Source organism: Drosophila novamexicana, unplaced genomic scaffold (genome assembly GCF_003285875.2).
Source record: "Drosophila novamexicana strain 15010-1031.04,08,12 unplaced genomic scaffold, DnovRS2.1 tig00001062-arrow-arrow-pilon, whole genome shotgun sequence".
In the NCBI taxonomy this organism is placed as follows: Eukaryota; Metazoa; Arthropoda; class Insecta; order Diptera; family Drosophilidae; genus Drosophila; species Drosophila novamexicana.
The window spans coordinates 323,125-348,187 of record NW_020824838.1 but is presented as its reverse complement, the minus strand read 5'-3'; the positions used below and the strand labels follow the sequence as shown (position 1 = coordinate 348,187).

General features: G+C 40.5%; 2 protein-coding genes across 3 annotated transcripts; one reads left to right on the top strand and one right to left on the bottom strand.

Moving 5' to 3' along the window:
- Positions 1-1,552: 1,552 nt before the first annotated feature.
- LOC115766231 (probable serine/threonine-protein kinase MARK-C) lies at positions 1,553-21,022 on the bottom strand. Of its 2 annotated transcripts, none has more exons than XM_030710089.1 (6): positions 19,962-21,022; positions 5,242-5,421; positions 4,652-5,163; positions 4,356-4,578; positions 4,082-4,292; positions 1,553-4,015 (listed from the first exon to the last, which is right to left on the bottom strand). In XM_030710089.1, the coding sequence occupies exons 1-6, from the start codon at positions 20,158-20,160 to the stop codon at positions 1,729-1,731; spliced, it is 3,612 nt and encodes a 1,203-aa protein (XP_030565949.1). In that variant the 5' UTR covers positions 20,161-21,022; the 3' UTR covers positions 1,553-1,728. The 2 variants fall into 2 exon arrangements, with proteins under 2 accessions (XP_030565949.1, XP_030565950.1); XM_030710090.1 differs by lacking the exon at positions 19,962-21,022 and adding an exon at positions 14,536-15,046.
- On the top strand, positions 15,393-25,032 carry LOC115766232. The gene is made up of 3 exons (XM_030710092.1): positions 15,393-15,443; positions 23,645-24,157; positions 24,819-25,032. Exons 1-3 carry the CDS (start codon positions 15,408-15,410, stop codon positions 24,978-24,980), a joined length of 711 nt encoding a protein of 236 aa, XP_030565952.1. The 5' UTR covers positions 15,393-15,407; the 3' UTR covers positions 24,981-25,032.
- The last annotated feature ends 31 nt before the right edge of the window (positions 25,033-25,063 follow it).

Below are 25,063 nucleotides of genomic sequence, written 5' to 3'. Positions count from 1 at the left end.
TAATTAAACAATTTTCTGTCTCCCTTAACCTCTGTCTACTACTTTTATTAGTATTTTTATATTGTTGTTGTTGTGGTCGTGTTTTGTTGTTGTTGTTGTTGTTGTTAATGGCACAGCGTCAGTTGATAGTTTTTCTCTTTTTCTTCATTCTTCAGGTGCATTTTACATTTACATTTTATATCACAATTTTTATTATTATTTTTATTTTTATTTTGTAATTAACACATGTTTTCCATTTCAATATTGTTATTTACGCCCAGCAAAAAACCTGTTGAGCAATGTGTCAAGAATTCTCTCTGCTTTTTTGTTTGTTTTACTTTAATAAATGTTTGTGTTTAGTGTTGAAAAAATTGAAATTTAGTTGGTAAAAAAGTGTTGGGGTATGCCCTTTAAGAATTTCTTTTAATTTAGAGCACTCAATATGTGTTTAACATGCATGTTAAAGGAATGGGAATTTGTTTTTTTGTTTGTTTTATGTTTTAACATAAATGTTAAGCGCATATTAAGCAAAATTGCCTGAGTGGAGTTTAAAGCAATAGTCAGCTATTTTATAGGCAATTGTTATATTACATTTATTTATTCCAAATAAATATAATACAAATTGCGTATAAAATAGCTAGGAATTCTCAAAAGTCCAACTAGGCAAACGCAAAGTCTGTGTACATGTGGGTTTGAGTGTGGGAACTCGAACTTTTGTTCAGAGCCCGTCAAAAATGTAACTCAGTTCTTCAACTTTAATGTTCGTTATGTTTTCTTTCTTTTTTTTAAGCATTTTTGTAACAATTGTTGTTAATTGAAATGAAAATTATCAAAATTTCAACAGTTTTTTGTTTGTATTCGTGTTGTACATTTTGGTTTTCCTTAATTGTTTACAAATTTTTTATAATTGATATATTTCGGCGAAAAACAGAAAATAACTAACAATAACTTTTGCTTCTTCTTCTAGTCTCAACAGAAAAGCACAAAAAGTTAAAATTTTTTTTGGCGCCAACTGGGTTTTTTTTTTCAAAAATAGAAATAGTTTCTACGTTTAGTTGTTTGTGTGCATGTGTGTGTGTGTGTGTGTGTGTGTGTGTGTTTGTGTGTGTAACTTGCTTAAACACAATTTTCATTCATGTTTTTGTTTTTATTTTCATAATAAAAAAATTATAGCGATTAGTTACATGTTCTTTTTTCACTTTTTAAATCTTTTTTATAAAAAAAGGTTTTGTTTATATATTTGTTTTTTTTTTGTTTTTGTTTTTTTTTTTCGAACGACTGTTTGGTTTTTCTTCGTTAACTTTCACGATTAAACAGCACGTTTGGATTGCTTTTTTAAGGCGCTCTTTGCTTCTTCTTCTTTCAGCTTGTTTCTTAAGAATCTTATCAACAGAATTTTAAACTTTGCATTAAATGAAGACGGAATTTTAAGTAGTTTCTTTCTGTCAACAGTTTTTGTAGAAAGTTTCAAGAAATTGTGTATTGCAAATGAATAATTATAGTTTGTTTGCTATTTTTGTTTGTTTGTTGTTTTGAGTTTGTATATAAAAAAAAGAATTATACAAAGAAAAAGAACAAAAAAAAAAAACCGGAAAAAAAAAGAAAACATTTAACATGTTCCTTTTTTTTTTTGGCCAAAACGCCGCAAGATTTTCCACAATTTCGGGCCAAACACTTTGCTGACCACAAGCAGCCGACGCCCGGTACAGCTGCTCTTGTTGTTGTGGATGTTGTGGTTCCAGCGCCCGTTTAGCCACTGGCCGTTGCGGTCTCACAGTATTCGGGCAAGTCACCGGGTCGCTGCTGCTGACGCATGCGCCTTTGCAGCAGTAGGCTCTCGCTGGGCGGCGACAGACCTATGCCCAATGTGGGCGGCTCATCCAACAGATGTGGCGGCACCTGCGATGAGTGCGCAAAGCGCCCGGAACCAATGCGCCCAGGCGGCTGCTGCTGCTGTTGATGGGCGCGTTGCAAGCCTCTGGGCTGGTTCATGCCGCAGCTGCGCATCGGCGCATAGACGCAGTCCTGGCGCCAGTTGCGTATCTGCGTGGCGGGCGAATGCTCATCGGATGGTGGCGAACCGCCGCTGCTGCTCCCGGCGCTGTTGTGCCGCTGCTGCTGTTGCTTTACCGCCAGCGGTGGTGCTGGTGTTGGCGTTACTTTGTAGCCAGCGGCACCGCCGCTGTGCGAGAAGCTGCCCAAATAGTTGCGCTGCTGATTGCCATAGTGGCCGCCACCGCCGCCAGTGCTAAATGGTGGACGATATTTGCGAAAACCGCCGGCGGCAACAAGTGTATGCTGCTGCGGCTGCTCCGATTGATGGCTGCTGCGATAGCGCCAGTTCTCTAGCCGCTGTTCGGGCCGTGGTGCTATATAGCGCTGTTGTTGCTGCTGCCGTTGCTTGCGCGTGTAAGCGTTGCAAATGGCAGGTGGCGTGGCCTTAAAACCATTTCCAGTTAGCTTCAGCTCGTGCTCATCATCGTCATCGTCCTCGTAATCGTCATCCTCCTCATCAATGTCGGCGTCCTCGTCATTTTGATATGCATCCAATGCAAAGTAAACATTTCGCTGTTGTTTGTTGGTGTTGCCAGCAGGCAGATGTTGTTGTTGTTCTGTCTGCTGCTGTTGTTGTTGTTTGCCAAAAGTCGTTCGCATTGTTGTCCCCTCAGCTGCAGCTGTCGGCGCTTTCGAATCATTAACATGGTTATTATCTTTTGGTGGGCATGTTGCACTTGCTGCTGCTGCTGTTGTTGTTGTTGCTGCTGGCACTGCCGCCGAGTTGACAACAATATTTGCAGTCTCATAAATTTCAGGTAGCTTTTCATTTAAATCACTAATACTATCCAATAGTTTAACATAATCATCATTATCATCATCATCATTATCGTAATCGTTATCCCTTTCATTGCCAGTTGTTGTTGCTGCTGTAACTGGTGTTGCTTGCTTTTTGTTGCTGCTGCTGTTGGTATTGGTGTTGGTGTTGGTGATTGTAGTAGCACTAATATCACTTGATGCTGTTTGTTGCTTTTTAGCCCCATCAACATCATCGTTCTCCTGCCTCGCCTCATCCTTAAACATTTCTATCTCCTGCGCATTGTTGCGCATTGTTGTTGTTGTTAAAGCAAATTCGCTTTGCTTCGATTTTTCCATATTATCAATAATAAGTTTATCTTTCTTCTCCTCCTCCTCCTCTTTCTCATTATCCATTTTCTGCTCCTTTTCTACTACTTTTACCTCTTCGTTCTCATCAACTTTGGCTTTCAATTCTTTTCGATTGTCAGCTTCCTCCTCCTCCTCATCCTCCTCCTCGCCCTCGTCGTACTCATCTTCTTCAGCTATGTCATCCACGCGCTGCTGCTGCTCATAAAGATAATCATCGCCCTCATCTTCGTCCAGCTCGCGCCAATAATGCTTGTAGTGCTGATAGTTCTCGCCATCTCTCTCCTCCTCTCCCAACTCATAACCTTCATCATCCTCCATCTCGTCGCCCTCAGCCTCGCTGCGGCTGCCATGGCCAATTTGGTGATGTTTCTCCTGCTGCTGTTGCAGCTCACGTTGCTCCTCATAGCGACGCGTCGCCTGTGCCCACTCATCGTCGACACCTTCGTCCAGGCGTCCAAAAGCCTCCAGCGCCTCATCATCATCGTCATCCTCCTCATGCACATTGAGCGTCTTAAAGCCACCACTGTTGTTAAATATGCCGGAGGCATTCCTTGAAGATTGACGACTGAGACTGCTGCTGGCGTTCCGCTGAGCCGTAGACAAGCGGCCGCCATAGCTGGACGATGAGGCGGGGGCGGCGGCGGCAGCAGCTGCTGTTGCCTTGCGCTGCGAGCGGCTGCGTGTGAAATGAGCCGGCGGCTTTGGATTATAATTCTCATCGCTATACGCATCCATGTAGGCCTGCGACGGCTGATAGATATTCGGGCGCTCCTTCATATAATCGTAGCGCATCGAAAAATGCTGCAGGATCACACGCTTCACGGCCATTGCAGACTCGGCAAACTGCGAGATCTCACGCGCAGACTGATGATTGCTGTGGGGAGAGGTCAAGGGATTAAAGTTAATGTATGCTTTCTTTAGTGGATAAGTCGAACCATACCGTCTTATATTGTTGGGCGTTTGAAGCGCCTTATGGCGACCCGCCTGCTTGCTTACTGGTGGCTCCTGTTCGCACATGCGTATCCAATTATGATGGAGCACCGCTTCGGCGCTGAGACGCTTGGAAGCCTGCTTAACTAGCAGACGGCAAATTAAATCTTTGGCCTCATCGCTCACATCATGCCACTCGGCTTCCGGAAAGGAAAAACGTCCTGTGATAAAGGAAAATATAAATTAAAATCGTTTCAAAATTTGTTTAAATTTTTTTGATATACCCTCTTGAATGGACTCAAAAAGCAGCTCCTGGCACGTGCGACAGTTTTCACCGCGATTCCAGCCGCAATCCTCGCCGCAATTGCCTGAAAATGGCGGATAGCCACAAAGCAAAATGTACGCGATAACACCCAAGGACCATAAATCGCAGCGCTTATCATAATAGTTGGCCTCGCCGACAAACAGCTCGACAACTTCGGGCGCCATAAACTCGGCGCTGCCGACCTGTGAATATGCCAAAATCGATTAGCAATCAGGAACAACTATATATATTATATATTAATCCAAGCTAACTCACTGGTGTCATTAGCTGCGGCGTGGCGGCTGGCGATGAAATGTCCGTGGTGAACTTAATACCAGAGCCCAAATCGAAATCACAAATTTTAATTGGGCACAGCGAATCTGTTTTTACGCACAATATATTCTCTGGCTTGAGATCACGATGAGCAATGCCCTTCTTGTGCAGAAAATCTAAGCCGGACGCGATCTCTTTAATGATCTGCGCCGCCTCATGCTCCGAAAAACAGATATGCTCCTGGATACGTGTCAGCAATGGGCCGCCGTTAATTTTCTCAAACACCAAATAGAATTTCTCATCATCCTCGAAGAACTCGATCAATTGCAAGATGCCCGGATGTCCCTGACAGTGATGGAATGTCTCCACTTCGCGAAAGACACGCGCACGCGCATGTCCCGGTATCTTATCGATAACCTTCACAGCATACTCCAGATCGGTGTAAATGTTAACACATGTTTGCACCGATGCATACGCGCCCTCGCCCAGTATTTCGCCCGTCAGCTTGTACAGCTCTAGAGTGAGAAAAGAGAAATCGGATTCCATTACAAAAGATCTTGGAGAATTGTCATATATATATATATAATACTTGCCCTGAAATGTTGACGAGTGCATCGAGGAGCTGATGCGTTTCTTACGCCTCTTCTTTTGCATCTCCTCCTTGTGCCGATTGAGCTCCGCCTGACGCTCCACTTCGGTCATATTGGGCGCTTCGCTTGACTCGTTGCCGGACACATCTTCGCTGCTGTAGCGCGTTAACTCATTCTGACCGTCTGCAAAATGGAAAAATTTGAAGAAGATATTTGTTATTATAAACTCAAGTTTAAAGAAATAACTAACTTATTTGCAGTTAGTCGAGTATTTAGGATATATGATGAAATAGCAGGCGTTCGATCTTTATCTATGATAGATCGAAAATTACTGTAGTTGCTGATTGCAACTGCTCTGCACAACGTTTGAAAGCGAACTGAAGCATTTGTTAAAACTATTGCCGAACTAATTGTAGGTCCAAAAATTAATTTCGTTATGCACAATAAGATATGTTTATAAAAAAAGTTGTTTACACTTTGTTTTATATCACAATGTTTATTATGTATTCTTTTTTATTCACATGATTTACCGATTGCTTTTGATTTTGATTTCTTGTTTATAAAATCTTGCCGATTAGAAACTATAGATGCATATATTTATATTTATTTTTATTTCCTCTCTACTTAAATCTAATTTCAAAAATTTTCCTTCGGTTTCTATCATAATTTGAAACAACGTGTAAACATTTTGTCACTTATTCTGCTATTCAACTCGTCGTGTTTGAGTCACCTTTTTTTTTTTAAAGGGGTTCCTACTCGGCTCGCCGTAGATCGTATCGTAAGAGCGTAACCAAAGATTGTAGGCAGCTGTTTGCAAATGATGACGAAATCCCCTTTTATGGAATTAAAATACCATACGAAATTAGAAATTGCACCATATAATGCTTTGATTTACATATGAAAGAAGCAACATTTTGAATAAATATTTATAAGGGTGTCGGTGTAATGAAGAAACATAGCGAAAACTAGCCGAACGAGAGCAACTTTAGCCACTCAGGTGACAGTTCCGAAAGTATTATAAAAATATAAATAAAAAGAGATTATGTCTGGGAGAGCACAGAATCCAGAATCTAAATTCATTGCTTAAAGAAAACTTTATATTTCACATACACTTTACTAAAAACAATCGTTAAGTCAGCCTTTTTTGCAATCATGAAAATCGCATAGAAGGGCAGCTGAGCTAACGGCAAAAATAGTATTTGACTGTTGTTTTAGTTTTTGTCCTGGGCATCGATTTGTTCGAAGAGGCACACAATCGAATTTGTCTAACATGTATACATATACTTTATAGTGTCAATAATGTCTTTTGCTTAATCATATTTTGCCACTTTAAACCATGTATTAAGACAGAATAATAAAAAAAAAAGGCAAGCAATTTTATAGTTTTCAAATATATCCCAATAAATGCCAGTGTAACTTTCTAAACATCTGTTGCTGCCGTCCATCTCGAAAACTTCAAAGCGTGACACTTTGATTTTTTGCCAAAATAATTATTATCAAGCCTGCGACTTCGTGGGCTGCTAGCGTTAAATCGAGATTCAAGAAATGTTAATCAAATAAGTCAACAAGTACTTATCAAGAGACACAGCTACAACAAAAATATATAGACATGGCCCATTGGGCGGCTTTGGCTTTTGGCTTTGCGCTCGCTCGGCGCACAACAAACACCAATACACATATTTGCGCACATTTATCGGCGACCACTTGCCATATTTGTATGCCTATTTTCAAGTTTTTATCAATGCATAAATGTTTATAAATAAACGGGTATATTGAAAAATAATATACATACATTTATGTATATAGTATAGATAGATCGCTATAGCGAGTACATAATTTCAGCGCAACTGCGTAGAAAGCAAATCGCATGTCGTAAACAAGTCACCACCGATGCAAAAGCGAGCCAGTAAAAATAATAAGAAAAAAACAAACAAAATAAAAAATAAAATATGTAAAATTCAAATAAAATAAATGCTAAATGGGCAGGGCAGGGCACATAACAAAAAGTGTATTAAAAAAAACGAAGGGAGCGGGAAAACGGAAGAGGAAAGCGAGGAGCGGGGCCAGTGACTGAGCAAAGCCTGACAGTAATTATTACAATAATGTTGTTTGTAATGATCATGATAATAATGATAATGACGAAACGAAGGCGACGCATTGTTGAGTATCTATACTCTTGGAAAGGATATTATTATTTTTGCGTGTAGTTTGTAACGCCTCGAATATGTTATGTTATACATATGTATATCAGTATAAATCCAGCATATAGCTGCTATAGGAACACAACAGATTATTTTATCCATATACATAGGTCTTTTATCAGCAATCGATTGATAGTGGAATATTTTCATAAACACCAGCGTGCAAGGGTATTTGAACTTCGGCGTGCCCAAGATAAACGTTCTGTCATTTTTAATTGTCATCATAAACCGGGCACACGAATCGGTTGTGCGTTCGATGTTCTATTTATAGATACCATGGGGCTTTCGAGTCTGTCTGGCCACTTACTTAAACGCGTACAGGCAGGGGGTGGAGTACGGGGAGGAAGAGGAGGAGGGGGAGGAGGAGCAACTGACAGATCGCTGGCCCAGCCAATCGCCAATCTTCAATTGCATTGCAAATGCAAGGCGCAATCAGCAGCATATGCTGTGGAGAGTTCAATGGGGTGTAGTTGAGTTGTGGGCGTAGCGGGGGGGCTGGTTGTCCATTATAATAATAATAAATCTAATGCTAATATGCATTGTTGCATTCTGTTGGACTTTTGATCGCCAGAGGTAGTTGGCCTTTTGCGAGTGGCTCGTGATGTTGTTGCTGAGACACATAATAAAATAAATAAACGACCAGACGAGCCATTCAAGTACTCGAAGAGTACATATGGATACTTAAGGATTATATAGATGGTGTGATGGAATGCTTGAAATAAATATATAAAATAATAAATAAATAATGCACATAATATAAATACTTAAATGAATATGAATGAATAAATATGATTCAAACAGATCAGAGCTTTGCCGTAATTTTCTTCGAAATGAAAAGATAGTTTTTCATGTACTTCAGCTACAGAGCTCATAAGTGATAATTGGTTTTTCTGAAGCTTACTAAATGTATTTGCCAAAGGTAATACTTATCATAGACTAGGTAAAAATTGCTCGATTAGTGTTCACTATTGGAACTTTACTGTCGGAATAATATATAAAGCATTTCCCTTACTGATCAATGATCAGAATTGATATGTATATATAAAAAAAAAAAAAACAAAACCCGCACCTCGAGGCAGCCAAACAATTTTATTATTTCCACTAATCATAATCTGGATTGTAACTACACGTTTTGGATATAAAAAAGAAATTTTCTAAAGCGATCAGTGATCAGCAATGAAATCGAATGCATTCAAATTCTGTTTGCTTATAATTTTACATTCTTTCACTCTTAAGCACGCTTAGGATCAAGCAGATGGCACAGTTCAGCGAAAGGTTTCCCTCATTTTCTATAGATACTGAAGAACTGAAGGCGATCGATCATTCTTATCGCATGCTACATAAATCCAGTTGTCAATCGCATACACGTACATGCCATATTGTATATAGTGTTTTCTTGTGTGACCCAATTTCTTTCTGATTTCATTCTATCGTATACTCTTCCGCCTTCTCGACTGCTGGCAGCAACTATTTCTCTAGAACGCAATATACGCAAGCACCGCAAATACGTTGATAAACAAATACTTTTAAATATTTAGACAAGCTTTCATTTTTCTTTTCTAGATTTTCCGCCTTTTCTTTTTGGTTCCGGTGCAGACCACCCCCCCCTTACGTATCCAATAGTCAATTCGCGGACGTCATTTCAGTTGCTCTCATCGAATGATATTGCGATTATAAAATTCTTCTCGTTTTGTTGTTTCTTTGATTTTAATTGTGTCTCGCCTCGAGTGAAATTTTGGCTGAGAGCCCACCAAAGTCTACATCCCCCGAAAGGCGTCATCCTGCGCTGCCACGCCCAGCGCACACACGTTGCTTGCGCCCACTTGACGCACACACACACACACATACACACATAAACGTTTTAATAGCTGTGGTTATACGGTCCTATCTAAATTTAAATTTGGCCTAATTAGTGCGTTTTTTTTTTATTTCTGTTGTTAATTCTTATCAATTACGTCAGTTGAATTGTGGCAAAAACAAAGACGCGTGCTGCAAGAAATAATAAAAATATATACATATGTGTATTCTTTCGCTTTGATTATATATTTTAAATGCTTTCGTTTATTCCTCGTTTTTTTTTGGCGCCTCTTGTGATATTTTTTTTTTTGCGCATTGCTTTTCGAATTTTTGTGCAAATCATTTTGTTTATTTGATGCATATTTTCTTTTTCTGTTCATTTTCCACACGAACCTGTTTTCCTAACGATTTGCTGTCGTAGGAAATTTAATTATGATAAATTGCCGCCGATTTGTTGCCGAAAAGCTGTTGACAATTTACATGGATTTTCATTTGCTTCGAATGCTTTTGCTTCTGCATTCTTCTAGAAACTATTTAAAAGTACGTTTCCCTTTCTAGAGAAGTGAAATTCATGCTGAAAATTTGTTGTTTCGTTTCTTAGCAGAAAATTATTGTAAATGAAAAGATTCTCATCAAAATCTTCAAATTGTGCAAAAATGTACTATCAATGCTTTTTTATAAATTGAATTAAATGTTATGTGACACGTGCAATAAATAGATGCAACGCTTTTTAATGCGATTAAATCAGAAGCTAATCTTTCGGAAGACATCACCTGATGTCTTTATTCAATCGATTAAGAGACGCCTTATGAAATATGTTCATCGTATTTCATCAGCTTGTTTTTAGTCAAAAAAATAAACACCTCAAAGTTGTGGACATTTTTTTGACGCGACAAAGACAGAGGAGAGAATCATTCGATGTTGCCAGCTTATCTAAGAACCGGGAGAAGCGTTAACAGTTTTGTATTGCTTTTGACCTCTCGCATTACCGATCGTCGAATCACCTTGAGTGAGGTTCGGGAACCCTGTTATATATATAGTATATATACCACGTAAGAGACCCTATTGCGATAAACATAAACGGTTTGTCTGTTTTGTTTTTAGTTTTCGTTATACGTACGTCAATTCGAAGCCGTAGAAAACTGAATCTGAAGTGAAAAACAAGCTTAAAAATAGTTGCTGCTTTTTGCTTTCATCATATTTCTTTCATTCTAAATTCTAGCTTCTAGTTCTTGAGTCAACTTATCTCTGACGTGTTTGCCGGCCGGTAAAGCGGCGACGGCGACGTGGATTGCGGAGCAGGGGCTGCCGAGAGCATATTGAGACTTGAAGCCGTCAGTCGTCGGTCGTACTATCAGGTTCTAGCTATGTCTCAAGTTTGCGGCATGTGCCGCGACTCTATTTAAATTTATTGCGTCGTACTCGCCCAGCTCGCACTGAGCCGCAAAAAAAAAGTTCATTTAAATATTTGTAGAACAGCAGATAAAGTTTTTAAATTAAATAAATAAAGAAAAATCGAAAGTTCGCAAGTTCAGTTGAGAGTGTTTGACTAACGGATACCCTGTACACAGTGAAAAAACTGCTCTAAAGATTTGGACAGAGGTCCTCCTTGATTATGGTTTAATTATAGATTTTTGGAATGGGAAGAGTTGGCTGGATTCAAGCATATATGTGTATACACCTTTGGGAACAGAGTATAAAGTCGAGATTGCTTGATTAACGGATACCCTGTACACAGTGGGAAAACGGTTCTAAACATTTGGGCAAATGTCCTCCTTGAATATTGTTAAAAGTCTAGAATTTTCGATATATACCTTAGGGAACAGAGTAGACTTTGTTGTCGACTTTGTTTGATTAACGGGACACCCTGTACACGAAGAAAAAACAGTTCTTAGCAGTTGGTCAAAGGACCTCCGTGATTATGGTAAAGCAAGAGTTGCCTGGATTCTAGCTTATATACATCAAAAGAAGCAGAGTATCGACTCCAACGCTTTATTTTTCAAATTAAATGAATATATGACACCGTAGCGTGTTCTTTAGCGCGCGTCTACTGTCAACTTCAGGTGGGTTTCTCCCACACAAATGTTTAACTCAACTTACCCATGATAACAAGGTTTTTTTTTAACGCTTAGACAACAATATTATCCAGAGCTCTATGCATGCATATACCCCTCATTCATTTTTTTTTGTTAGGGTGTTTGTTTGCTGAGCACACATAAAAAGTCAAGAGGAAATAAATAAATTGTTTTCTGCTGCTGCTGCTGCTACTGCCATATTTTTGCATTAAATTGCCAGAACAACTCTATAAACAAAACTATGCAACAAATATTTGCCAAGAGATTGAGCCTACGTATACACGTATGGATATGAATATATGTATAAAATGCAAGAATTATTAAACTGCGTTTCAGATATAAGGCCATAAATAGGCTATTAAAAAACAAAAACAACAGCAATAATAACAATAAAATTGCTGTCATGTGTTTGCCCAAGAATTGCAAACTGAAACAGTTGTTGCTTAAGGCCGCGTCTGTTACTTATTTCTCTAGGTAGAACTGATGATGCAACATGTGGCAAGTAAATAGAACATTCTAGTTAAAAGCGAGACGTAGATAATTCATTTCAGTTTAGCCTGGGTTAGGAAACCAACATCGAAGCCAAATAAATGCCAAGAATACAAGAATTATATGACTAAAAAACAGCTACAGATTATTTGAAAAACTTTTCCACACACTACGAAATTCATTTAGTATACCCTGCAGCTATACGGGGTACAGAAAGTATTTACATCTAAGCACATGTCGCTTGATGCGAGCCCCCAGAGCCTATAGGAACTATAGACAACAAATGAAAATAATAATGGGGCAAATAAATTATTCCAAAAACTTGTTTTTAAAAATAGAAACCTTTTTAACGCATAGAAGGAGACATTTCCGACCCCATTAAGTATATATATGTATTCTTGATCAGTATCGAGTCGATACAGTACAATATGTAGGAACCGGCTGGATCGGACGACTATATCATATAGCTGCCATAGGAACGATTGGTCAAAAATCAAGTTATTGAATAGAAAACTTGTTTCTTTTTCGAGATGTATTCACGAAACTTGGTCTGCAAGAGTATTCGGCATGCCGAAGATAGCTCTTCTCTCTCGTTTTACATTTATTTAAGCTTTTACAATAACCCAATTTACTAAAACAGTTAGAAACAGCCTTTGTTGTTTATTAAATTAATTAAATAGCTAAAAAGAACGATTCTCATAAAGAACTCGAAACAAGGTCAGACTCTGAAAACAAGTCACTTAAAAATAAACAAGCAGAGAAGAAGACGAAGTAGTAAACGAAAATAACGCTTGACTAATATCAGCTCATAATATCAGACGATCTGATTGCGCTCCTCTTAAAGCACAAGGCGTCTGCCAATTTTGAATTGAAAGCCACTCCCCCGCCGCCTCTCGTCCCACCGGCTTATCAAAACGAAGCTGATAGCAAAACAACAATCAAAGAGGAACAGCACTATCAAACGAACATAAATTGAAAGCAAATTATGAGAAGAAAAAAACATAAGAACCTTGAAACATTTTAGTTACGCTGCAAGCAAAACAAGTATAAAAAAAAAACATGAAAACAGCAGTAAAGTGCTATAAACAGTAACAACAATAATTAAGAAGAAAAAGAAGTAGCAAGGCAAAATAAAAAGTTGTGTATGAGCCAGAGCGCCAGAGAGCACCGGTACTCAAGATTAACAAAGCGTGGCAAAACGAAAATGAAAAAAAAAGGCAACAGCAGTAAACAAATTATATTGTAGCAAAAAACAATGTAAGCAAAGCAAAAAGATAACTTGAAGCAAGAAAGTTCCCAATTGGAAAACACATGCGGTTGGTTAGATGCGAGAGCGAGGCAGCAAAACGAGCAAAGACCATTCAAAGAGCAAGCTCGATACACGCGCCGCTCTCTTTAGCTGTCACGCTCTTTTGCTGCCGTCGCTCAATCTCATGGCGTGTTACTTCATACGGGCAGCAACAAACACAAATCCACCCAGAAGAGGAAGAAAATTATTGCGCCGCCGAATAAAATTGTAAAAGCAAAAGCTGAATAAAAATGGCGAGAAGTAAAAGAAAAGAGCAACAAATAAGCCGCCCGGCAAAGCGTGTGCGGGGTGCGCTAATATTTGTGAATGTATTTGTGTGTTTGTAAAAACAAAAGCAAACTAAAATGCATAATTATATGAAAAGGAAAATATATAATCACTAACTCATACACACATATGTACCTACAATGAACGGATATTTGTATATTTGTGGCTATGCCTGCCGGCGCAACGCTCAAGGTCGCCATTTCTGCTATGCAGGGGGCGTTAGGGCGCTGCTATGCTTGCCTGCGTGCTTTGTCGGTGTGTGCCAGACAAAAGAGAGGAACAGCAAAAGAAGGCACGCGCTACTGCCTCAACTTCCTCGCTCACTTTATTTACGCCTTCTTCGCCCTCAACTAGACTTTCGTTGAGCATGTTTGCTGCAACGCAATTTCGTATTGGAACGTACAGACTGCTCTGGCTCAACGGGGCTGCTGCGAATAGTATTTCGTAGGGTTGTCAATGTCCGAAATAAGAAAAAATAATTTATGCAGATTCAAAGGTCGTCAAATGCAGGTCCTGGTCTCCAGATTTTGAAATTGAAACTAGTTACACTTGGTAGTAACAATAGAAATTATTTCTAATTTTAATAGTCTTTTTCTTTTAAATCCCCATCAGGTGTTCGTCTGCAGCGATTTCATAGCTCAGCTACCTTGGAACAGAACAGAAAGGCATTAGCCCCTCCAGTTAGGTTATAGTTGTAGTTGCCAAGTACTCTAATTGGAATTGCAAAATGTTGTTTACCGTTTGTTGTACTCATGCATATGCATAGCAAAATATTCACAGGCCATTTATTTTTTTTTTTTTCCTTAATTTTTTATTTTTTCTCGCAAAACAATGGGAGTAGAAAGAGTTGAATATAATAGTAGCAGTAACAAGGAAATGCAACAGCAGAAGGCAGAGCAAATAGCAAATGACTCACACACACACACGCGCAAAGTTAGCGGAAAGGCAACGAATGAAACAAAAGGCAAAACACAAATGCAAAACCGGCATTTTAATCGAACTCTGTTTTAGTGAGCACACTTATTAATATCCCCATACGTATGGATATGGGATATATGTATGTACATACGTATGTATATGTGCATATGTACATATACATATGTATATGTACATAATCTACCACTTAAAGCTTCTTAAATGTGTAATTTTTTGTATTTACCCAACATGTTTGTGGTTGTTGTTTTTGTTGTTGCTGCTGCTGTGCTTTGCTTTTAGCCGCAACGCAATTTATCTAAGCAACGCCCGCTGCTCAGTCAACGTCGCTGCTAGCGTCGCACGTTTTTTGCTACTTTTTTGGCGTAGCTAAAAACTGCTTGTACACTTTTTGTTATGACTGTTGAAGTTATTTTTCAAATTTTTTGTATGCAATTTTAAAAGGCAACCGTCATCTTTAAAGCAACCACAATTCGATATCGAATCGAACGAGTGCTGATGAATGAACGTTGCCGAAAGCACGCGGAAAAACTTTAGTTACTGAATGGTGTGTGGGAGAAGACGACGTGGTTTTTTTTTTTTTGCTTTTTCTGTTGTACTGCGGCCGCTGCGGGAAATAGTATATATGTATATGTGCGCGAATGTGATAAAACCGAATGGTGGAAAATATATAAAACAGAACAATTCTTAAAACACGGACGAAAATGTAGCCGGACTGTCGTCGCGCGGCGCAAACGAGGAAAGAAACAAACACGCGCCGTCGAGCAGTCAGCAGTGTCAGGCCCAGGCCAGGCGGCAGCAGCCGAAAAACTAACTCAACGAGAGAACGCGTCAGAGAGCAGCTGTGAGAGAACAACAGCACAGAGGCAGGGCAGAGCGCACATCACTGCGAGTGAGTGCCAAACGCATTTCTAATAAGAGTATGGGCGAACTGCCCGCTGCCTTGTAATGTAACTAACGGGCAAGGGCGGAGGTGTAGAGCTTTGGAATACTTGTGTTCAGCTTCGTGCTCTTTGCACGTGCCAAAGAGCGAGTTAGTGCACGCTGATGTCGCAAATGTTTGTGCATATTTTTTGTGCTTACGTGACTTTATGACACATGAAGCGGTTTAAGAGATATGCAATACTAACATATGTAAGTACATATTGCGGTTACACTCGTTATGTCAATAAGTACACATGTATATACGTACAATGTACGCAAGCTTTTGCGGTTTTTGTTTACACAATAATTTTAACATTTAAGCCGAATGCAAAAACGAGCAGCCGGAAGCAAAGCTGAGCCGGTTTTAAGAATTTTTGAGTTAGAAATAAATTTGCTTATGAGTCGTCTTCAAGCAAATTGCAGTATCAAATTGGTGATCCCCTGCTCAGTTGGGACCAATAAAAACAATCGAATACTTTGGCATGGAAAGTTTTTCAATTTGATTCAATTTAGAGAATCATTGAATCGGGATATCTAAAAAAAAAAAAATCCACAGCGAAAAAGAGTGAAACTGAATGGCGTATGAAATTTGGCAACATGGCATGGGCGTGTGTGAAGTGGGAAGCGAAAGATGATGGCAGATCGTGTTAAATTTTTAACGAATTTAAATTGCGTTCTATTAAAATAAACATTACAAATACATAGGCAGATCAGAAAAAGAGCGTTAAAGAGAGAAAGAAGGAAAGAGAGCAGCTGACGATAACAGAGGGAATATTAGAGACTGACATAATCGCAGCAGTAAAGCACGTTTTTTTTTGTTTTTGTTTTGGGTTGGCCAAGTAATCACGCGCGAGAGAGCGAAAGGAAAGCCACACCACAGTATAGACGCGCAGACCGACAACCAGCTGAGCCAAAAGGCGACAGCCGCTTTGTCGCTGCAGCTCAAAACACAAACAGCAGCAGCAGCAATAACAGCAAAATAACAACAAAAGCGACAAGTGGTGGCCACAACACAGCCGTACGGTGCAGGACAGAGCGGGCGGATGAGCCGAGCAGACACTGGGAGAGAGAGAGCCCACTCATTGGGCTGCGCATTGAAAAAGACCGGTATGACCACGCAAAAAGCAGACATCGCCAGCAACGAATGAGCGAGTAAAAGACAAAAATGAACAAACAGACACGGCGCTACCACTCGTTCGCTCTTTCTCTCTCTCTCTCTCTCTCTTCCTATCTTTCTCGCACTCTTGCTTATACCTGAATTGATGTGTGCGGCACGCACACAAGCACAACATCACGTAGGCTGCTGACGTGCTGTTGAGGGCAGCGTAAAAAACGAGGTTAACGCAGACATCGACACCACTATATATACAAATACACGCGCACCAATATCGTCGCCTGATGTGCGAATTGCGTTCAAAAACAAATAAGTGGAAGGGCAAAAAGCAAAGCAAAACAACAAAAACACTTCTTTTTAATGGTGCTTTGTTTTCTCAAAAGAAAAAACGACAAAACGAATAAATATGTTTGAGGCTGGGATTTATTTTCCTTTTTTTAACAGTGCACGACAGCAACAGCGTTGCCATATGCACAAAATAACTTTGCAGGGCAGCGTTTACATTTGCATATATGCACGTTGCTTGCGTGTGTGTGTGTGTGTGGGTGGTGGGAGTGGGGGGTGTTTGTAGCAGATGCGTGTGAGAAGCCGCACGTACGCACGCAATTTTTGGGTGCTTGTTGTTTATACAAAACACAACCAGTGTGCACGAGGTTCTTGACAATAATGATGATACACTTTATATATGTATGTAGCTTGTCTGCCACTCATTAGACGTGGCACAGACCAACGCACGGTGGCAATTGGCCAAGCAACCACCCACAAAGTAGTCGTCAAATAGCACATACATATTCATATATATGTACATGCATATGCAGCAACTTTCATTGTTGCTTGCGCGAAAATTGCAAAGTAAATTATCGGCACAGCGACAGACGACGCCTTCGCCTTTTCCCCACCAAATCCCGTTTTTTTCCGCAAGGCGCGTGTATCCAGCATGCAGCTGCAAATTGCTGAATATACACAGCGATTCACTCGCTCCCTCCCCCCACACACACACAGCCTTCAATTCAATTGATATGCATTCAGCTCAGTTAAGGCGCTGATAAACGTGGTTTTTATTGTTTTTTTTTTTCTCTCAGTTTTATTTTGTTTTTTTTTTTTAGGTTTGTCATCATCAACCTCTGCCGCCGCTGCTGTTGCACTAGTGGCAGCGCAGTCGCTACACGTCAGCAGACGTTGGCTCGAACTCGGTCAGCGTTGCTAGCAGAGAGCGGGCGGCCGCAGCGCTCATCGCTTTGTCTTTGTTCGCATCGTTCGTTCATTTTTGTTTGCCCGCTTGCTTTGGCTGTCGTTCTATTTTGGGTTGCTGCTGCTCGTTGCTGCTGCTCGTTGCAGCGCCAAAGTGCAATAAACGTCATCAAGGTTATGCGCTGTCGCTGCGCTGCTCGCGTCGCTGTTGCAGTTGCTGTTGCAGTAGCTGGTTGCCGCAGCGCTAGTTTCGCTTTACAGTTTATTAACATTTTGATCCGTTTTCATTTGTTAAGCTCTTTGCGTGTTGAACAGCTCGCAGAGTGAATCATTTTGTATTAATTGCCTGAGCACTCAGCTAAGATAGCCATGCATATGGCCGTCTCGCTTGCACGCGTTCAGCTCATTTCTCTACATGTATGTGCTTCACAAAAATGCAAATGAATTTTGTTAATTTGTCAATTCCGGAAATAAGCTTCGGCGCGCAGCTAGCCCAAAAGCAACAACAATAATTCATTTCACGCTGCCTGCCCACACATCGCCGCATCCCTACCTCTTACCCCCGCCTCAACCACTTTCAGACAGACTTGATAGGCAACATTCTGGGAAGTTTCTTCGCTTTTGCCTGCGCCTCTCTTCTGAGGGCAGCTGTTTATACGTGGTGCGCATTTCCTTCCAGCTGTTCGCAGACCTACGAGGCAGAGACAGGGGGGAACACATACTCTATCTTATCGCTGGCACTCTTTAATTTTCTTTTCCCATGCTCATTGCACAGATAAGCCAATGGTTTATTAATTTTTGAATATACGCGCATTTGGTACTTGGAAGAAGGATTCATTGAAGTGGGACTGTTTCGATTGGTGCCCAAGAGATAAATGCAGAGGCCTTTAAAAGCTAGTGCAAGAGAGTCCAATGTTCTTTAGATAAGAACAAAATAAAATGTAGGATACAATAAAATATTACTCTTATAAAGCAACATGAAGGCAAACAATGCTATATGACAAAAATATTATGCCAGATTTGGAAAATGTTGGCTTGGAAAAATGTTGCCGAAGAAAGATTTTCTCTTCCAATAATAACCATATTTTGTACATAAAAGAAAATTGATCTCGCGCAAAACGTACGAATAACATTACAACTGGCGAGCCTCCATTTTCTTTTTACATTTCTTATTCATAACACAGATCTTATATATTCTACATTAAGGTATTTATTAAGTGATGCAAGCTTGTTATTGACGTCGCAAAGTTCATAAAAGACAATCAGGAACGACACGTGTTTGGATTATATATATACATGTACGTAGTAAATTTGTATATAATTGTTTATTTTTATTTAATTTAATAGAGGCGACTGAGGTCTGGAAATGCATGACATAAAGACGCGACTATTATTCAAGCAAATCAAAATGATTATTGTCGTTAAAACATTTATAAGCGGGACTTGCGGTATTTGTTGCCGTAAGACCGCAAAATATGTGGTTCCCGAAGGTTATTGACTAGGTAACAGTTTATGACCCAAAATTGTTTCTTAGTTGTTCGACTTCTCTACTTCTTTTTGTAGAGAAATGATATGGAATGAGGCAAACCGAATTTTTTAAACAAATTATCAAATGCCAAAGCTGGGACAAATTCGTACGCATTTTAATAAGCTGTGACCCACTGTAGATGCGTAATTGCTTACGAATAACGAGTGATAGGTTTGCGCAAATCAATAGCTGACGTGGCACAATTGATGGGCAAATTAATGAACTTGTTGCCGAAAATTGTATGTGCGGGATGGATATACCCTACAATCCATATTCACATTTTCTAATGTCAAAGACCTCATTTGCTAGAAACGTGTTAGCAATTCTTAAAAGCAGCATAGAAAACTCTATTCAATGGTCTGTTGCCAGGGGCCTCAGCTGTTTGAGCGCAGCACTAAAAATATAGCATGAAAATGTATGCGTAATGGAAATGTGAACACACACGCACACTGATGCAAGTGCATTGCGTTTCCAGAACAATTTCGAACTGAACAATAAGAAGAAGAAACAAGTGGCAGGCATTACACAAACAGGGGCATAAAAACGTAACAGAACGTAACAAAAGAAGAGGCAGAAAGGTGGACGGCACACACACGCACACACACACACAAGGGCAACTAACACGCAAGGTAAAGGGATGAAGGGCGCCGCGCTCTTCAGTTATGCGTCTATCTCTCTCGCTCCCTCTCACTCTGTTCATGTGCGTGGCAACGAGCGGCAGCTGCAAAAAGTTTCAATGCACAGTGGCTACAAAACCACTTAAAATGTAACGAAAAAATATGTACATAAATACATACGTTTACTGACAAGGGAAAACCAAAGAGCACGAGAGCGTAAGAGTAGCAAAAAAGGAGTTAAGATTGGAGAAAAAAATAACTTGAAATTGAACACTCACCTGATTGACTTTGGCTGTAGCTGTTGTCGGTGTTGCTGCAAGAGACATTGCTGCCGCCTACGCCGCTGTCTGCGGAGCCGCTAGCGTTGTTGTTTGCGCTGCTGCTGCTGCTGCCGCAGCCGGTGTTGCGTCGCAGCGACGCAAACTCCTTGGCAGCAGCTGTGCTGGTATTTTTCTCCTCCAAAATGCGCTCAACCATTTTTTTGGCCTTTCGGTTTTTTCCCTTAAACAATTGGCACTCACACAGTCTCTCTGCTTCAATCGCACAAGCAAGCAAATGCACGCACTGCTTTTTGTTTTGTTTTAATTTTTCCGGTCTAACAGCTGCAATGCTTGGGCCTGCACCTCCTCACCGCTCTTACTCGACGCTAATAAGACACAATGTTGACGTCAACGTCGCTGCTGCGCTGTGCTCTCGCTCTCTCTGCTGCGGCTGCGGCGTTAGTTGTTGTTGCTGCGCTCATTCAAAATGGTGGCTGATGAAAAGATTTTTCTGCTGCTGCTCTGCCAAGAAATGATTTGAATTCTAGCTACTGCAGTTGATGTTGCTGTAATTGCAGTCGGCGTCGTTGCGAATTGCGCAGCAGCATGAAAAAATGTTTGAAGGAAAATTTAATTTGGCAATACAATTTTTAGCCACTGTTTGGCAGCTGCTGCTCTGCTGGCGTTGGCTGCGCTGCACTGTTGTCGGTCGGTTGTTGGTAATTGTGGTTGTTATTGTTGGATTTTCTCATCACATCGGGAAAAGCGAGCAAAAAATTGAATATTCCTTCTATTTTCAATTAAAATGAATCTGCTTTTCACTTTTCCTTTGTGGGGGCTTTCTATTGGGCTTTGATAGTGGTTGCTGTTATTGTAGTTGCAAAAATTTGATAGAATATTGCAAAATTGCTGTTGGTTATTGCCTGGGACTGACTGTGGTGGTGTTTGGTCGTTGTAGCTGTTGTTAAAAATTTTCTGCTGATTACAACACAAAAAAAATCGCTGAAATAGCGGACAAAAGCCGTTTTCTTTGCGTTTTTCGCTTTAAATTATCTCTTTTAGCTACCGATCCATTTTTTAACGTTCGAAGATGATTTCCGACTGACTAAAATTAGCGATGCACCGTGGAACAAATATCGAAATATCGATATATTTTTCATTTCACTACTACATTTGCGATATTTATTCACTGAGGTACTCGATGTATGCATGAAAACGGAAAAAGTGAATTTACAATTATGTTAGTAGAACAAAATGCATTCTATTTTAGTATTGCTATTAGTTATTTAATTTTATGTTTTGCTAACGTGCTTGCTATTTGGCACTTAAGAAACAGCTTATTATCGATTGCATATTCTGTTAGCTGAGGAGCGTGCACTCTGTTAGGTGTGGAGCAAATATGTTAAGTGGTTAGCAAACGTTAAGCCGCCTTAATTTCCCGCTTACCAACACACACTTAACGCGTTTTGTATTTAAATAAATAAAAAAATCGCACAAACAATCAAAATTGCAGTATTTCTTAAATTTGAAGCAAAAAAACGGTGCTTCTCTGGTATATCATTTTGTAGCTATGACTTTAACCGCCCCCCATTTTAGGCTCCGCCCTGTGGGAGGTGCCAAGCACCTTACAACCACCAATCACATTGTCCAGGACTTGCTGCAAGCGCATTTATCTAATGCGCCTGCGTAGATCAACAAAACGTCCAATTGAAAATCTGGTTTGAAACAATTCGACATCAAGTCAAGTGTTTCCAAAATTTAGTTTCTTTTCGCTTGGCATTTGCAGCGCTACCAAAGCCAACGGTCGCAACTTTTAACAATTATCACTTTGAATTGAATCCTTTCTGCTGCAATGGCCGATGATAGTGCGGTGGTTGGGCAGGTTAACGCGGCCAAGCGGCCACGTCTAGCAGCCGGCTCAAAGTCGGCGAAACCCATCGAGACGCAGCTGGCCAAAGCCTCGAATCGGGTGCCCAAGTGCGCCCGTTGCCGCAACCATGGCATCATCTCGGAACTACGCGGCCACAAAAAGCTCTGCACCTACAAGAGCTGCAAGTGTGCCAAGTGTGTCCTGATCTTCGAGCGACAGCGCATTATGGCCGCACAGGTGAGCTGTTGCAGAGAGAAAGTGAAGAGTGCGAGTATCGTGAATGTTATTTATTTATTATAATAGTATATACAAAATATTAACTTATTGTTACATTTAACTCGACAAATATTTTAGGGCTTAAATGAATTTTTAACAGATCTTAAATTAGGAGTTGACTCCAATGTCTTCCCTAAGGCAAAGTTTGATTTTTTCTATTCTTTGTTGTTACGCGTTTTGCACATTGATTGCTGTAATATTCAGCTTATTCAACAAATCTTCAAACTATTCACTTGTAACCTTGGAGTAAATGAAACCTCTTGTTTGCCCCAAGCCGACAGCTCCTGCTATAATTATACGCTTGTTAACTCTTGCAGCCTTAACTGTATACACTATCATAATTCTTATCAGACGCTTCGCACATATTAATAGTTATTCTATTAGTATTGTCTTTGGATTAACCACCACAATGTTCTAATTTCAAAGATAAACATGCCACTGGCCAACTGCCTCTGCCCCTGCCCCTTTTTCTCTGCTCCCGGCGAGCAAATGCAAACAAATGAAATACGAAATGCTGTCTAGATTTGGGCTAAACTTCTTCTGGTCTCGGACTTGGTGAATAATGAGGACGATGAAGATGATGATGATGATGGAAAGTTGTCAAAGCGTACGAACAAATCGAGCTAAAATATCCGCTTACCAAATGTTTGCACAACTGTTGCCAGGGCTCGCATTACATTAGGGGGAAATGAACTGGGCGAACACTGTTCCTAAATTCACATAAATTGAAGTTTTGAAATCGTTGCGTGCTTTTTACTGCCTTGCATAAATCAAAGCTTTTCAAATCAATTTTGTTTTGTGTAAATATCGTTAGTATTTTTTTTCTAGGGCTTAATTAGATTAAGTTTAATTTAGCTTAAGCCTTGAGCAGCTTTTTAATACAAACTTAACTGCTTTCCATGAGCTTTAAACAGCTTTTAGGAAACAGCTGCTAAAAAGTTAAAATATCAAAACTTATAAGCAGAAAACTTCACAATTTTTTAGAGTTGTTGCCCTATAAAAGACTCAGAAGCTTATTTTGAGCTTTTACTGCGCTTTTTTAAATACTGTAAATACTTAAAATCTTACCTATTTTTTTAATATTACTAACCTAACACTAAAAAAGAAAAAGGTTAGGATTAGCTTTAAGTCTTTCCCCTAAAAAAATCGTATTTTGATCTTGTTCTTTGATCTTAATCGTATACTTGAGCTTTTAACAAGCTTTTAATTGAAATAAAAACTTCAATACAAAAAGGATAAAACAAAAGCTTTTATAGAGCTTTTAAGATAATGGACTAAATGTATCTATTGATTTATATTTAACCACATAATGTGCTTGCATATTTGACAGCGCAGCAAGCTTAACTATTTCATTCCCTTTTTGGGCGGTTTCTGTGTTTGGGAACACCCTGCCTCGATGCGGGTGTGATACCCAAAGGAATTGCAGATGTTTTTGGCCGTTTGGCGCTTTGTTTTGTTTGTCTGTTTGCTGCACGCAAAGTCAAACAGAGATTCGGGAAAGTCGCGTCCAACACTTGTCGCATATTAATTTCAATCGGCATTTGGCCATTCGCAGGTTGCCCTCAAGCGCCAGCAGGCGGTCGAGGATGCCATCGCGCTGCGCCTGGTGGCGAATAAGACGGGCCGCAAAATCGATGCTCTGCCGCCGGGCAGCATCTTTGGACTGACCGTAACGCAGCCCAAAGATCAGGCTGCAGCAGCACACAGTCCACAGGAGGCACCGGAGCAGCAGCAGCAGCAGCCAAAGCCAGTTGTTGCGGAGCCCGAAACCTTGGCAGTGGCCCAGGATCTGAGTGCACCACGTCGCGAGATCGTCTCCCAAACGGCGATTGATATGCTGGCGCAGCTATTTCCACAGCGCAAACGCTCCGTGCTGGAGCTGGTGCTCAAGCGCTGCGACCTGGACTTGATACGCGCCATTGAGAACGTCTCGCCGCCGGCGGAGCAGACGCCGGCCGAGCTGTTGCCGCCGCCGTTACCGCAGCCCCCGTCGCTGCCCTTGCCGCAAGCACTGCAGCTGGCCATGCCGCCGCGCAGCAGCGCCTTCAGGCCAGTCATAGCTGAACAGGTGAGCCGCTGCAGCAATTACCAACTTTCCCATACTCTGTTCACGAATCAGAAAGTGTATTTTGGGTTTGTATCCGTTCGACTCTTAATTTGGAATATACATACATACTCTCATCTTTAATCAAGAAGATTAGACCTATTTAGTAATGGGTATATATAGAATACGAAATTACAATTACGCATACGCAGAATAGGTTTCTAGTTTTTGAATATCTTTTCTCCAAACATTGATAAATATCGATTTTTGAAACTATGTTTAAATATATCTAGGGAAATATATGGGCTAGATGCGGTATGCATCTACTTATGCCAGAGAGAGAGAGAGAGAGAGAGAGAGAGAGAGAGAGAGAGAGAGAGAGAGAGAGAGAGAGAGAGAGAGAGAGAGAGAAAGAGAGAGAGAGAGAGAGAGAAAGAAAGAGAGAGAGAGAGAGAAAGAGAGAGAGAGAGAGAGAGAGAGAGAGAGAGAGAGTGAGAGAGAAATTCCGAATCTATGCACTCGAATAGTTTATATGTTTATGTTGCATGTGAGTTCTTGTCTCCGAGTCGGAACGCCTTGACTAGATAAGTTACACAGACGCCGTGAACAGAGTATTGCGCAGTCGGTTCCAGTCGACTTGCAACGTTCTTCATTGTTAAGTCTCCAGTTTGCATTGCTATTGCAGTATGCAGCAAAGGCCTCGTCGACGGCAGCCGCCGCCATTTGCGCGTATCCCAAGTGGTTTGTGCCGCTCTCCTTTCCCGTCACCATGGGCCACCTGTCCAACTTGGCGCCGCGCTGCAACCTGCCCAACTGCAACTGTTTGGAGAGCTATCAGTTCCACTAACCACAACAACAAAGCAAAAATTATGCCAAAATTAATTAATTTATTTAAAGTAAATGTAAAGCAAAACTTAAATTAAATCTTTG

Coding starts and splice junctions, on each gene's coding strand:
- LOC115766232 (XM_030710092.1), top strand. CDS start 15,408: ATGAAGCGGTTTAAGAGATATGCAATACTAACATAT. Junction 15,444..23,644: donor GATATGCAATACTAACATAT/GTAAGTACATAT, acceptor GGCCATTCGCAG/GTTGCCCTCAAGCGCCAGCA. Junction 24,158..24,818: donor GGCCAGTCATAGCTGAACAG/GTGAGCCGCTGC, acceptor TTGCTATTGCAG/TATGCAGCAAAGGCCTCGTC.
- LOC115766231 (XM_030710089.1), bottom strand. CDS start 20,160: ATGGTTGAGCGCATTTTGGAGGAGAAAAATACCAGCACAGCTGCTGCC. Junction 5,164..5,241: donor GCACTCGTCAACATTTCAGG/GCAAGTATTATA, acceptor TTCTCACTCTAG/AGCTGTACAAGCTGACGGGC. Junction 4,293..4,355: donor TTTTGAGTCCATTCAAGAGG/GTATATCAAAAA, acceptor CCTTTATCACAG/GACGTTTTTCCTTTCCGGAA.